We start from the raw sequence: 13,544 nt of genomic DNA on the forward strand, positions 1-13,544 counted from the left end.
ATTTGTTATTCTGTTAACAAATATTGTATAAAGCTGTGAAATGGCTCAAAGGTATGACGTTGGATGCATTTCTGTGCTTGTGTGTCAATGTGTGGATGGTTTTGCCAGAATGAGACTGAATGAATACCTGATAGACGATTTCATTTGTTTACATTGGCATTGCTGTGATTATTAGGATACAGTGTGTGCATTTATTCTTTGTGTTGTTTCTTGTTGTAGACATAAAATTCCAGTGACTTGCAATAAATTAAAAAGACATTTTGAGAGTCAAACATTAGACTTAAGTTGAGTAATACGATTCGCTATCTCCATTCAGATATGTGAAAGACATGAGCTTGGACCAGAAAACGACAGAAATGTGTGTGTAGGACCTGGTATGCCTTCCATCCTTGAGTAAACCTTTCAGCTGAAACTAATATCGCATTACTTACCTCATTAAGTAACTTTTAACCATTTAATATGCATGCTCTGTTGAGAGTTACTAACCCTGGCCATTAAACCTCTCTCCTTTACTTTTTATTTACTACATTAAAGCTAAGGGAACCTTGGATTTGTTTTCAATCACTGTTCATTTATATAATTTGGAATTTTCATGTGGGACTGCTAATTGTGATGTCACTGTTTAATAGAAATTAATGGGAAATGATTGGTAGATGACGCTGGGAATTATTAGCAAGCTTTATGTCTCCCCTGCTATGTGTTAACCAACTGTCTGGTCCCCTTTTCCAAGCTGGAGGACCCTTTGGGTCTGGAGGCTGATGTGACGCCCCAGACGAAGAGGCCTGAACTGGTTAGTTCTCAAGCACAGAGTTTAACAAAGAAGTACCAGGAGACGAAAGAGCTCCTGAAACTCCAAGAGCAGAAAAAGCGCAATATGCAGGCACAGCTTTGCCTCTCGCTTTCTCACCTCCCCATCAAGGAACCTGACCTTTCTGAACCTCAAACATCTATTCTGGAAAGCCCTCCCCCTGAACCGGTCCAAAGAACAGTTAGCATCTTGTTCCTCGACAGCGAAGAAGCAATTCAAGAACTAGAAGACTTGATAGCTGATAAACCCTTTACTCTAACAGGGCTGGGGAAAGTGTTGAAATCCCATAGTTGTAATCAAGAGACAACAGAGAAGCATCAGATGCTCTTGGAGGCCTGGAAGTACCAGCATGAGAAAGAAAATGAAACAATAAGAAAGAGTTTAGCCAAGGCAGGAGAAAACATCCGTGAGTACGAAGCCCGTCTTCTAACCATGGAGGATTTGGTGGGGAAAGTTCAGAAGCAAGGTTTTGAAAGTCTAAAAAGCCCCTACGGCCCCCTGTCAGAAATTGAAAACCATTCAGAGACAAATGAGGTGACAGTCGGAATGCTCTCTCAGAGGGTTGAACTTTTAATGAACGAAAACGGGGCATTGAAACAACGATGTCAGGAGATAGTGAACCAACTGACTGAGGCCGACAGAGAAATAGACAGACTGAAAGCCGAGCTGATCATCCGGCAGGGTGACAAACAGCATCATCTGGTGATGGAAGAGTTGAAAAGGCTGAAGGCTGAACTGGCTGAAAACCAAGCCAACGCCATAGACAGGGAGTATTATGAGAGGGAGCTGAATGAGAAATCCTTGAGGCTCCATGAAGCTCTTGTCACGTTGGAGGAGCTTGGCAACACCCTCAAAGACACGGAGAAGAAGCTGCAGTTGAAAGAGGCCACATTGAAAGGTCTGGGCTTCCCGACAGATTATGAGGAGGAGGAAATGCAGCCAGAGACAGAGCAACTCAAAGAGCTACTTGAAGCCTCGCAAGCAAAGTTATTTGAAATGGTGGCAGGCCTGCAGTCCACAGAGCAGCGCTGTATTGAACTGGAAGCTAGGAACAGTGAACTAATGGCACTTACCCAGGAAACCCAGAAAGTCAGCAGAGAGAAGCTAGCAGAAAATGAAATAAGAATGCTACGAGAGAAGTTGGAAATTGAGAAAGGTAGAGCTGAGAGGACAGTTAGTGAGTGTGTTGAAGTAGGAAAAAAGCAGGTTGATTATAAAGAACTTGTAAAGCAAGTAGTAAAAGAGGTTGAGATGAAGACCGAGGCGATTAATCAGGTTGTAGAGGTGTTAGCAAGGGTAGATGTGAACGTAGAGAGAATGCTTAGTGATTTAAAAAGCACTTTATTCGGTTCTTTGAAGGAAGAGCCCCTGTGTGTGAGTCCGAATGATATGAGGTTGGTAGTCGAGGGCGAGTTCTGGAGCCAGCTGTTGGGCTCCTCCGAAATGAAACCAGAGGAAACCAGACACAGCAGTGGGAGAGGTGTGGCAGAACAGATGATGGCACAAAAGCGCTTGATGGTCTTGATCCGTGGGATCTGTCCACAAGCGCAGGTTGACAGTGAGGCAGTGACCGAGCCAGAATTTGCATCCATGTACAGCTGGCTCGACGATGTAACAAATGCTCTGGTACTTAAAGAGTTAACAGAAACGTTGGAGGCTAAGTCAAATGGTTTGAAGCAGATTGCATCCAAGATAATGCTGGATAAAGACGGCGAGCTCCTGTCTATGGCTCTAGCTAGCTTTGAGTTTGGTTGGGAGCAGAAACAGCCCTCTGAATATTTGCTCGAAGCTCTCAAAGAAGCATACGTGTCTTATGTGATCATTAGGTTGAAGTATCAGCACGAGAAAGAGCTGAAGCAAAAGCAGACAGAAGTTCAGATTTGTAGCTTAGACTGTCCGAATTGTCCCAAATTAAGAGAAGTTGCCATTGACCTCCAGTGTAAACTAGCAGATCTTCAGAGTCAACTATCCGAGGCTTCTTTGAAAACCGCTACGAGGCCACAAACTTTAATTCAGATTAAAGGAGAGCCGATTGATTCACTGGACAAAACCATTGAGTTGCATGACATGATAGCAAGGCATATGAAGGAGCTCACGGAGGTGAAGGATCACTACGAGCAGGAAGCTGAAAAGATGAGGGAGGAAATAGCTAAGGCGAGTGAAACATTGCGTCTCCGCTCGGAAGAAAACGTGAAAGAGATCAACTCGTTGACAAACTGCATGGAGAACCTCGAGGCGAAGCACAAGTTGGAAATGGCCAACCTCGTGGAGAGGTTTGACCGGGAGATGGAAGAGCTGAGAAGCATGATGAGCCCCGTGAACCCAGACAGGACCTTGGCCGGTGAGGATACAGCATTGCACCACACTCCGGGCCCAACTTCAACCCTGAAACAGCGCATTCAAGAGCTGGTGACCCAGGTCTCAGTCATGACCGAAGCGATGAGACGGCGCGACGAGCAGGTCGACGTTACAACTCAGCGGCTGAAATACGAGAAAGACCTGGAGAACCTGAAGGTGGAAGCGCTCCTTGTCCTTGCCGTTCTCCATCTGTGATGCCTTGTGTTCCTTTGTGGCATTCCCAGATCCCTCTTACCCCCCGTCCCCTGCTCCCCCTTCCTAACCTTCCTAACAATCTCGATCTTTGTTCCGTAAACCACTCTTTGTCTGCGTTGCATGAAAACTAACCTTCTTTAAATTTATTCGGTCATTGACGCTGCCGTAGTTGTATACCGAGGAACCCATTTTGTTGATGCTTCACCACCATCAGTTGTCTAACTTTGAGTCAGAGATAAATTCTGTATGAAAACCATTCAACACATTAGATATAATAATAGATTATTTGAGGCTACATCAGCTTCCCTTGCTCTGAAATGAGTTCCTCTGTTTGTAGTTCACTGTGCTTATCAATCTAACCCTTTTTTAACCCATGACTCAGCCATGCCTCATTTTAGTGTTCAGGGCAAAGTGAGGACCCTTGAAGTAATTTTTAAAATTATTTAGAATCAAAATCAGTCGTCAGTGAGATACATTTATATGGGTCTCATCTCTTTTCCTTTGGCTGTCTCTACTAACAAACTAGTTCAATGAAATCTCATTCTCTGAATAAATGTCGATGACGTAACATTTCAATTCTTCGACAAAATGATCTCAACTCAAGGTCCACTTATTAGCTTTTTGTAGTACTCTGTAGTACTTTGTAGTACTTCAGTAGCAAAGAAATTTGTTAGCTCAGCAGTTATGATGTGACCCGTGTATTGAAGCGACCATACATTATATAGCACAAGTCCTTGACGTCTGAGCCAATTACTTAATTTATTGATCGAGCGCAATGAGCGAAAACGCATATTTTTCTCATATATCTTCTATGGTCTTTGGCCCTGCAGATGGTTTTGGTTCTTGTTGCTTTGGTTTCCTGAATACCTTGGAGACAGAAAGAACAAAGCACATAATAATGGCACAGAAAAATCCACAGAAATGTCACTTTCCAAAGCCAGTATCCATTTATCATAATCCAATCAAACGAGAATTCTGCAAACTGTAGAAGTTTTAAACCCCAACCATAACCCTTAGATAAAACAATAAAAATAAAGTTAAAACTGTTCACATGTCACAGTTTCATTAAATGCTCCCGCATCAGGTATCTCAAAACCTACACAAATTAACTATGCACACGGCTGCACACAGTATGTTGAGAAGTATTTGTTTGTAGGAAACGTTTATTGTTTGCTTTTCATGGGGTTTTACAGGAAGGATATTTTAATCTATTCAAACAATTTCTTATTTAAATCATCTAGTGGGCATTTGTCCCTGCCATGACCTCGGATATACTGTATTTCCATGCAACATACATAGCCTGACATGCTTCTAAATAAAGCAGCTGCCTGGTCTGATGTCAGAGCAGGAAGTTTACATTTGCTCTGTGGGGGGAGACTTCTCACCGTCTCACAGCGGTTTCCCGGGTCTGAGCTCTCAGGGGGTTTTATCCCAGTGAAAACACACCGGACCTCCATTTCCTCTGTTTGGCTGCGGCCGAGCGTGGAGGGGCGGGGGGGGGGGGGGGGGGGGGGGGGGGGGGGGGGGGGGGGCACAGCCATCGACTGAGTCCTCAGATTAGAGGCCGTGAATAGAGGACGGAAGTGGGGCTAGGTTTTGGGTTGGGGTCTTGTGGAAAGGCCATTGAAATCCCTTCTGGTGGAAAGTTGCACTCTGGTTGTGTTAGCAGTGCAATGGCTCTTTCTAAAGTTGCGTTGACGCCGATTATTCTGCTCTCGCCCATCCTCCACTTCACCCAAAAGTGCTAGTCAGACGAGCTGACCTCAAAAATGCCATATCCCGACTTCACTCTCGTATCTCAGACGCCATCTCATCTTTTTTTTATCATCTTAACCCGACATTCCATCAAAGATGTGGCCAATGGGCAGATTAGGATTTGCAGACTGCGAGTTCTGTCCAACAACGGGAGCTCAGTTTGGAAGAAGAAGGGTGTTATTATGTCATTACAAGTTTGGATGTTGTGCTGCGGACAGTAAATGGCAGCGTACACTTCCTCACACCCTCCTCTCATTGTCTCTGAGTTCCTCCAGTGTATTGTGTATCCCGTCATTCCTCTTAACCCTTTTTTGTACTCACACAGGCTCGACTCGCTCGTGGCTAACAGGCTGTAGCTTGCAAGTTATTAGCTGGAGATGAATGGATCATCTGCTCTGGTTCATGCTGTAGGACCCAGAGGAGAACCTTTTTGGTCCGCATCCAGCTTGATCCGTAAACTTACTGTTGCACCCCCGTGTTCTCCTGTGTGGCAGGCCACCTGCGAGAGGGGTTTCGCTGCCATGGAGGACTCCCATCAGAGGGTCATCGATGAGCTGCAGAGGAAACACCAGAGAGAGCTGGAGAACCTGCATGAGGAGAAGGAGAGGCTGCTGGCCGAGGAGACGGCAGCCACCATCGCTGGTAAATGCACTGTAGATGAGAAAGTCTTTTTGTTGTTATCACACACTGCTTTGATACCTTTTCACCAATGTCACTTGTGCCCACAAAAATACATGATTGTACGGATTTTAAAAAATATATATATCTTTCAACTCAAAAGTAGAGCCCTACCGATATATCGGTAGGCCAATAATATTGGCCGATATGTTAAGACCCCTGCGGCCGATATGAGCCTTTTAAGACATATCATATACCAGCTCTTATTTTTACCAATATAAATCTTTTATTGTACAAATAAATTTTTATTTCTTCATTCAAGTGCTATATAATTGGTTGTATTTGTGTTTTCCTTTTATTTATGGTTATTTAAGATACATTTTATGGTTGGACAAAATATCAAGCTTCAATAACATTGCTTTGTCATAAATGTTTGATAACAACATCTTAGGAATCATTGACAGATCGGTTGAGGTATCGGCATCGGCCCACCAAAGAAATCCATATCAGTCGGGCTCTACTCAAAAGTAAACATGTTGTTCTCTGGTTATTAAAGCTCTTTGTGTCTGTCATCGTAGCAATTGAGGCGATGAAAAACGCCCACCGCACAGAGCTGGAGAAGGAACTGGACAGGGCTCGCAAGGCCAACAACAACGCAGAGAACGCTGACATAGACGAGATCCACCGACAGCACGAGTACGTCCTCTTCACGGCCACAAGTCCTGTGTTGTGTTGTGTTGTGGACCAAATAATATCAAGGCTCTGCCTTGTGTTTTTAGAGTTGAACAATGAGTGAGTATCCACGCAGGATCAGGACTCGTCAATGAGCAGCAAAGGCGATTTTATGTCTCTCGTCATTCAGTCACAAAGTGTTTACAATGGCATGGAAATGCATGAAAATAAGACATTAAAATTGCATTTAAAGCACAATATATACAAAGCAGGTGCTGAACTATCTGCCAGAATGACGTTTGTTAGAAGAAACCAAAATACAGCAGTTGTTGTTGTGGTTCTTCAATACAGTTGTAGTTTACAGAAGCAGCAAAAAGGATTTAAGGAAGTGTGAGGTGAAATGAAGTTTATATATTCATTTAAAAAAATATCTATTTAACAGAATAATATAATAATGATCTTTTTGCGTAATATAATCGATTTGGGGATATTAAATTTGCCGGCTATTGTCAAACAGCTTTACCTTTACTCTGTTGTAGAAAGGAAGATAACATTTCCACATGTTATCTCTCAGATGCCTCGGTGTTGTGATTATCTGTTTTCAGTGTGGATCTCTTTCATACCACTGACTCTCTTCATAGTATGGAATAAGCTGAAATTTTCTCCTGTGCTCACACTGGCGATGTTTAGGCTTCTATCTCATTGTGCCGTTGTGTTGTTCGCCAGGGAGGAGCTGTGTTCATTCCAGCGGGAGATCGAGGTGTTGTCGGAGCAGTACTCCCAGAAGTGCCTGGAAAACGCCCACCTGGCCCAGGCGCTGGAGGCCGAGAGGCAGGCCCTCAGGCAGTGTCAGAGGGAGAACCAGGAGCTCAACGCACACAACCAGGTGCAGACACGCACTGTAGCACATGGCCAATGTCGCTCACTGATACAATCCATACTTTTGCTCCACCGCTCACCTGCCCTTCTGTCTCACCGCTCTGCGCTTCTTCTTGTGTGGAATTTGTAGGAGCTGAACAACCGTCTGGCAGCAGAGATCACGAAAATGCGTTCCATGACGTCTGAGGATGGACTAGGAGACATGACCACAATACAGGGGAAAGAGCTCTACGAGTTTGAAGTACGGTTCTATAAAACATCATAAAAACAAGTCTCAGGTTTTATTCTCCTCGAACAAGTTTTGATAAAAGCTTAAAGTCCACGAAGTGAAAGTCAACCTCCCTCTTGTTGTCTAGGTGATGTTGAGGGTGAAGGAGTCTGAGGTCCAGTACCTGAAGCAGGAAATCAATTCCCTGAAGGACGAACTCCAATCTGCCCAAAGAGTGCGTTTTTCTTCTTCTTTTTTTTCCCTCCTCTCTTAGTTCTTTTCGCTCTTTAAGATGGGGACGCCCATGAATCCTTAGCTGAGTGACAACACACGTGCCCTTTATCTAAACCGCCAAAACAATGTGTTTTCAGGACAAGAAATACTCAACAGATAAGTACAAGGACATCTACACAGAGCTGAGCATTGTCAAGGCCAAAGCGGAGCGGGATCTGGGCCGGCTCAGAGACCAGCTGCAGCTGGCACACGAGGCGCTCGGCGAGCAGTCGCTGGAGGACGTGGAGCGAGGGGGATACGGTATGGAAAAAAACACTTCCGAAGTTTGCCCGTTCACATATGCAGAACGCAGCAGGAGGTTGTTCACAACAGCGGGAACATTACCGGAACATAGCGGCAAGGGGGTGGCGTCTGGGTAGAGCGCTCGCTCGCCTGCCATGAATCTCCTGGGGATTTTCCATTCTGTATTCTTACATGGGCTCACTCAGACATTCAGGAAAAGTTCAGGAAAATGTCAAGCAACTTTTGCTGACATTTGCATTCTCACATTCAGCCCCTCCAGAAACGTTCAGGTAAATAACCGGACTTCAGTGCACGTTGTCTGAAAGCAGCTTTAGAAACACACTGGTCCTTCATGCAAGAACATTTTGATATTCTTATTCTCACACAATTTTGTGTTCATATAAGTCACATTCAGCAAAGCTATAAATTCTAAATGTCCTACTTACATTAGTAAGGAGGATCACATTGGTCAAATTGGAACATTATCCAAAGGAACCAAATTGCTATATAAGGTCATCTGTGCTGCTCCTGAAGTGTTCAAGTTTCATTCACATAAATGTCAAATCAAAAAAATATAATTTCACTCCCAGAACTGAATGACTGATTCCAGCAGATGTAAACATGACTGATTGAGCGACAACATTAGACGTTTTATGGGAATCAAACCAAAACATGAGAGCAGCAGCTTACTGTGACAGAAATAATTAAGTAATTCTTCTAACATGAACATATACACTGAAAACTCTCCGTGGCTGTTTATTGGAGGCTGAACAGGAAATGTGGTGGTGAAAGAGATTTGACTCAGGAGTAGAATTCAGCAGGTGCCGTACATAAAGACCCTGAGAGCAACCACTGAACTGTAAACATTGGCATGCCAAAATTACTCATGATTAAAAACAAATCACAACATTTATATAGTAGCCATGAAATATTAACTTTGCCGTTTAGTTTTTTAATGTTTTTACGTTAGTAGAATTTGTCTGCAACATATTTCAACTGGAAATGTTTTAACGTGTGTTATAATTAATCTTTTGTGTTTGTTTTTAATCAAATGTATGGAAGTTTGCAGGCGAACAAATGTTCCCCAGACAGATTCATAGTAGGAATGTTTCAGTTCGTGGTTGACATCCTAACTTCTAAACTATCTGGGTGCTCCCTGACACATTATACTTCTTCAGTCTTTCGGTTGGTGAAAGGCTTCTGTGTACATGGCTGATGTGACGGCTGCGGACCACTTGTGAATTTCATGAAGAGAATATTGGTGAATTGGCAAAACTGTAGAACATCACTCACCGGTTAAAGAATGAATGTATTCATACAGGTGTTTTTTGTTTGAGGACAAAATTAGCATTCACTTTCACCCTGGCACTAGATCTCGTTTGTCTATTTTTTTATTTTTTTCCTTTATTTGAATTCGGACTCGTTTTCTCTTCTAGATATCATGAAATCCAAAAGCAACCCTGACATCCTCAAGATGGCGGCTGCCGCAGCCAAACGCTCGGAGCGCACCATGAGATCGAAGGTGGGTTCGTGGCTAAGTGCAAAATGGATTCAGGATTCCCCGCGGCACCGTATCACCCACTGTGTCATTTCACAGCTGACGGAGCAAGTGCCGCTCTTGACATGAGAGGTTTCCCATCAAAGCAACCGTTTTTATGGGACTTGCTGCCATCTGCAGGTCACCTGTAAAGCTGCATGCAGCATCGCTTGCCCACTGTGTTGCCCATCCTGCTGGGCTGCACTTTATTTGAACATGTCGTGACTCCATCAGAGCAATGTCAACTGAATACCATGGTAGTCTAACACACACATACACACTCTTGCCGGCGTGTTTTCCTCCCTTGTGTCCTCAGTCTGAGAGTCATGACTCTCCATAGGACTGACGGGGATGCTGAGGACGCGCGGCCTACCCTCCCCTTCTGCCTTTGGTAAAACCTGACCGGACGCACACCCGGGTGGTGGAAGCACATCCTCTGGTCCAGATCTGAGTCACCACTTCACATTAGTTTGCACAAATATTCCAGATGCACAGTGGTGAATGGTGAACTCATTCCATCAAACCTGGCACAGTGACAGTGACTCTGACTAATCACTGGGTGTTTATTAGTAATAATAATCCCTGATCTGTTTGGTGTATTTTGTGAATGAGTTGCTTGCAGACTCACTATGGAGCCCCAAAACGTCCTACAAGTCAAATATGTAACTGACTACATCAAAAACTAGAATTTCCGTACCTCCGCCAAGGCCCAACAGTCTTACAAATTGTGCAAACTCGTAGACAACGGTTAATATCTTTTTCATCAAAATTCATTAAATATTAATGTGGAAAAACCCACTGTATCTCACAATTATAAAGAAAGGGGATAAAAAGAATTCCCGGGTGCTCCCCTTTGTCTGGATCTGCTCCAAATCTGAATGTCCCATCCTTCCACCTAGTTTCTTGGATATGTGTTCAAATGGACAGGGGTGAAAACATAACCTCCTTAGTGGAGGTAAATATAGACGTAAAACATAAAATGAGCATATATTGAATGAAAAGTACAAAGCTTAACATTTATTCTGACACTCACTAATTATGATTTCACAGATTTATATCCGTTGGTGTGTTTAAGTTACATCTTTGACTTACCTAATAAACTTGAGCTCTATGCTCGCAGTTAAAAGTAATGTGGTGCGTGAGCTCATGATTCATAATTCTTTATCACCGGGTGCCAAGTGAGACGCTACCTCCTCAGAGCAGCAGGTCTGTCCAGTGAAACATGTTTCTGGTTGATTGTGATGTCAACATCTGCTTTTCCTCTCTCTCTCTGCCCCCCCCCCCCCCCCCCCCCCCCCCCCCCCGCAGAGTCTGAAGGAAGGGCTGACCGCCGAGCAGAGACTTCACCTGTTTGAGAACAAAGACACCAAGGAGTTCTGACAGCGGCGCCTCGTGTCTCCCCACTGTGCTGCATGTTTAGAAGCTCCACTATATTATAGCTCTGTAATGACTTATTTAGTTAACACTACACACTGGTCACAAACACAGATCTTATATTATTAATAAAAAACATGGTATGAAGTTTGAATTCCATGTCTAGAGTTTGCATTCCATGCACTTCAGTTAACTGTGACATTTGTTTTTGTATTGGGTTTTTTTTGCTGCCATGTCTTACTGTAAATACTGTTTTTAATTGAGCATCTGTCTTGCATACACTAAAACTATGACTGTGTAAGCTACTGTTTTTTAACTCCCTAGACTGTTGCTAGCCAAAGGCCTAACTGTGACGTGGAACGAGAAAAACACAACCGCACACCTGACGAGTGAGTAATACTTGCGTAACGAAACAAAAAAAAGCATAGGAATGAGTCTTGGCGCTCGGGTCTGCACGTGAATCGCTCTGTCACTCCGTTAACATTCCAGCACAGACATGGAAGTGTTGCTCAGCGAACCCAGCGGTAAGAGAACAGTCACCGACCACGTCCCTTCAACACCTCAACTTTAGATTAACATCAAAGATGTCCTCCGTCATCGCCGGGTCACTTTGAGATGCCTGTTTGAACGGGACAGCTGAATGCACATGGACGGGATTCACTGACTATAATTTATATATATATATACATATATATATATATATGTATATATATATATATTATGAAAATTTATAGGTATTTTTTTTTTCTCACTGCAATCATTGGTCCAGCTGTATAGGAGCTGTCGGAGTTGGTTTATGTTTGTAGTCGTGTTCAGTGGCAGTCCCTTTTGTATTTATTTAAATGGTTGGGATTTTTTCTTTCACATTCCCATTCCTCTGTACTCTATTATTGTAAATATAAAAGCAAATATACACCAACTGACTACAGGTTTATTAGCAATAAATATTTTTGCACCCTTTGCATTGTGTGACGGTTGTGGTTGAGTTTTTTATGCTTGCAGCTCTTTAGTCTTCAGACTGTATTTTATCTTTGACAAAATGGTTCCACTGTTACGGAGCTTCCAACTAAATGACAGTTCTCTTTCTCGGCTGGTGTCCTGTATTTGATCTGTCGCACAATAAAAACATTAACATCATTATAGACAGGTTGGCCCATGGAAAACATTCAGTGGTTCCCGACCTTTTTGACTTACGTGGTGTCACAAAATACTTTGATCCCTTTACTCTTTGCTCTCTTTGTTGTGTTGTAGGTTTAATTGTAAATTATCATATTGCCTTTTTTTTGCCCTGCTGTCAACACTTCAGAATTAAAAAGTGGGAACATGTTTTTAGAAATTTCTCATTTACATTAGTTTGCACATGTTAAGGTTGACATCTCTTCTGTCGTAGCATCAGCAATAACTGAACATTAACAATGGTTTGGTTTTTTGATACTTTACATTGCCTAAAGAGATAAAATTGCCCAACCACTCACAAGATGCCAACATTTGAACATTTAAATTGTACATTTCTAATGACCCTGCACATTGGTCTTGCCCCCCTTTGGAAGGGTCCTGATTTATTGTTTGAATAATGCTAAAACCGGCATTTTTTAAAGACAATGTTCAGCCTTGAATATTTCAATTAGGAACGTCATGATGAGTGATGGCATCTTCATTAACATTGCACTTGTTCTCTTGACCTGACTGTATGGGCGGAAGGAAACAAGGTGGTTTGGAGCCTTTTTTTCATTAATTTCATTCCATAATGTTCCAACAGCCGGGTAAAATTCCTCAAGCCTGATTATTTCTCGAAAGTCCTTCCCTGGCCTTATTCTTTTTCTTGCTGTAGATGTTTCGACGTATGATCGCAGGGAAAGTCCAGGTGTAATCAATAACTAACATGCGTATTGCATAATGGTCATGGGTGCCAGCAGGGGTGTAGCACCAAATTCTGGGCACTATACATAAGCAGTCTCTGTGGACCCCTCCACCGTTCAGTCTCTCAACCAATGTATTCAGACAATTTTTTATTTATATTATGATACTTATTACTTAGAAAACACTAATTACAAACCAAAAAAACATTTTAATTCCAAGTTTTCGAGAGGCCCCCAACCCCCCCTGGGCCCTGGGTAGTCTGCCGGAGCCCCCCCCCCCCCCAGTGCTACGCCTGTGGGTGCCAGGTCGAGCCCCAGACACTGTAAATGTTGGTCCTGCTGCGACAAGTCAACATGTCTGCCTTGAAAAATGTCATACTGTATGTACTGTACATCCAGACACACCCAGTCTCTAAGCTTGAATGATTCATCAAAGCTCTTTTTGTGTTTCCGCCACTCTGCCTGCAAACTGGCACCAGGTAGACACAAAATGTCCTCCTTCTTCTTCTGGCCTTCTCCTGAGCTTTCGGCAGCGGACAGTCGATGAATACGCACGATCAACAGCTTTGTGATGTTGCTATAATTATCTGAATTACTCCTAATGCTCTTGTGATATGAGGATGACGTTTTTCTTTGTTATTGTTAATTAGTTGGTCATCCTCAGGTATATATTACCAGTGTCAACTGCTGCAGCTGGTCTAACATCATGCTTGGCTCTGAATGGTCTTTTTCCCCCCCGAAAGTTTGAAATAAGGAACCCCTGTG

At 43.2% G+C, this 13,544-nt stretch overlaps 1 protein-coding gene across 3 annotated transcripts in view; it reads left to right on the plus strand.

Annotated features, from left to right (window-relative positions):
- Positions 1–11,880, plus strand: part of LOC118287233 (myosin phosphatase Rho interacting protein) — a 39,044-nt gene extending 27,164 nt beyond the window's left edge. Inside the window, exons 16-24 of one of the 3 annotated variants that reach the window (XM_047327559.1) lie at positions 731–790; positions 5,611–5,758; positions 6,313–6,430; positions 7,133–7,292; positions 7,416–7,526; positions 7,642–7,728; positions 7,865–8,027; positions 9,446–9,531; positions 10,855–11,880. In XM_047327559.1, coding sequence (XP_047183515.1) covers positions 731–790; positions 5,611–5,758; positions 6,313–6,430; positions 7,133–7,292; positions 7,416–7,526; positions 7,642–7,728; positions 7,865–8,027; positions 9,446–9,531; positions 10,855–10,926 — 1,005 coding nt within the window. In that variant the 3' untranslated portion in view covers positions 10,927–11,880. The other 2 variants (XM_047327560.1, XM_047327561.1) reach the window with 2 other exon arrangements.
- Positions 11,881–13,544: the final 1,664 nt, after the last annotated feature.

Source organism: Scophthalmus maximus, chromosome 16, assembly GCF_022379125.1.
Source record: "Scophthalmus maximus strain ysfricsl-2021 chromosome 16, ASM2237912v1, whole genome shotgun sequence".
NCBI lineage: Eukaryota > Metazoa > Chordata > Actinopteri > Pleuronectiformes > Scophthalmidae > Scophthalmus > Scophthalmus maximus.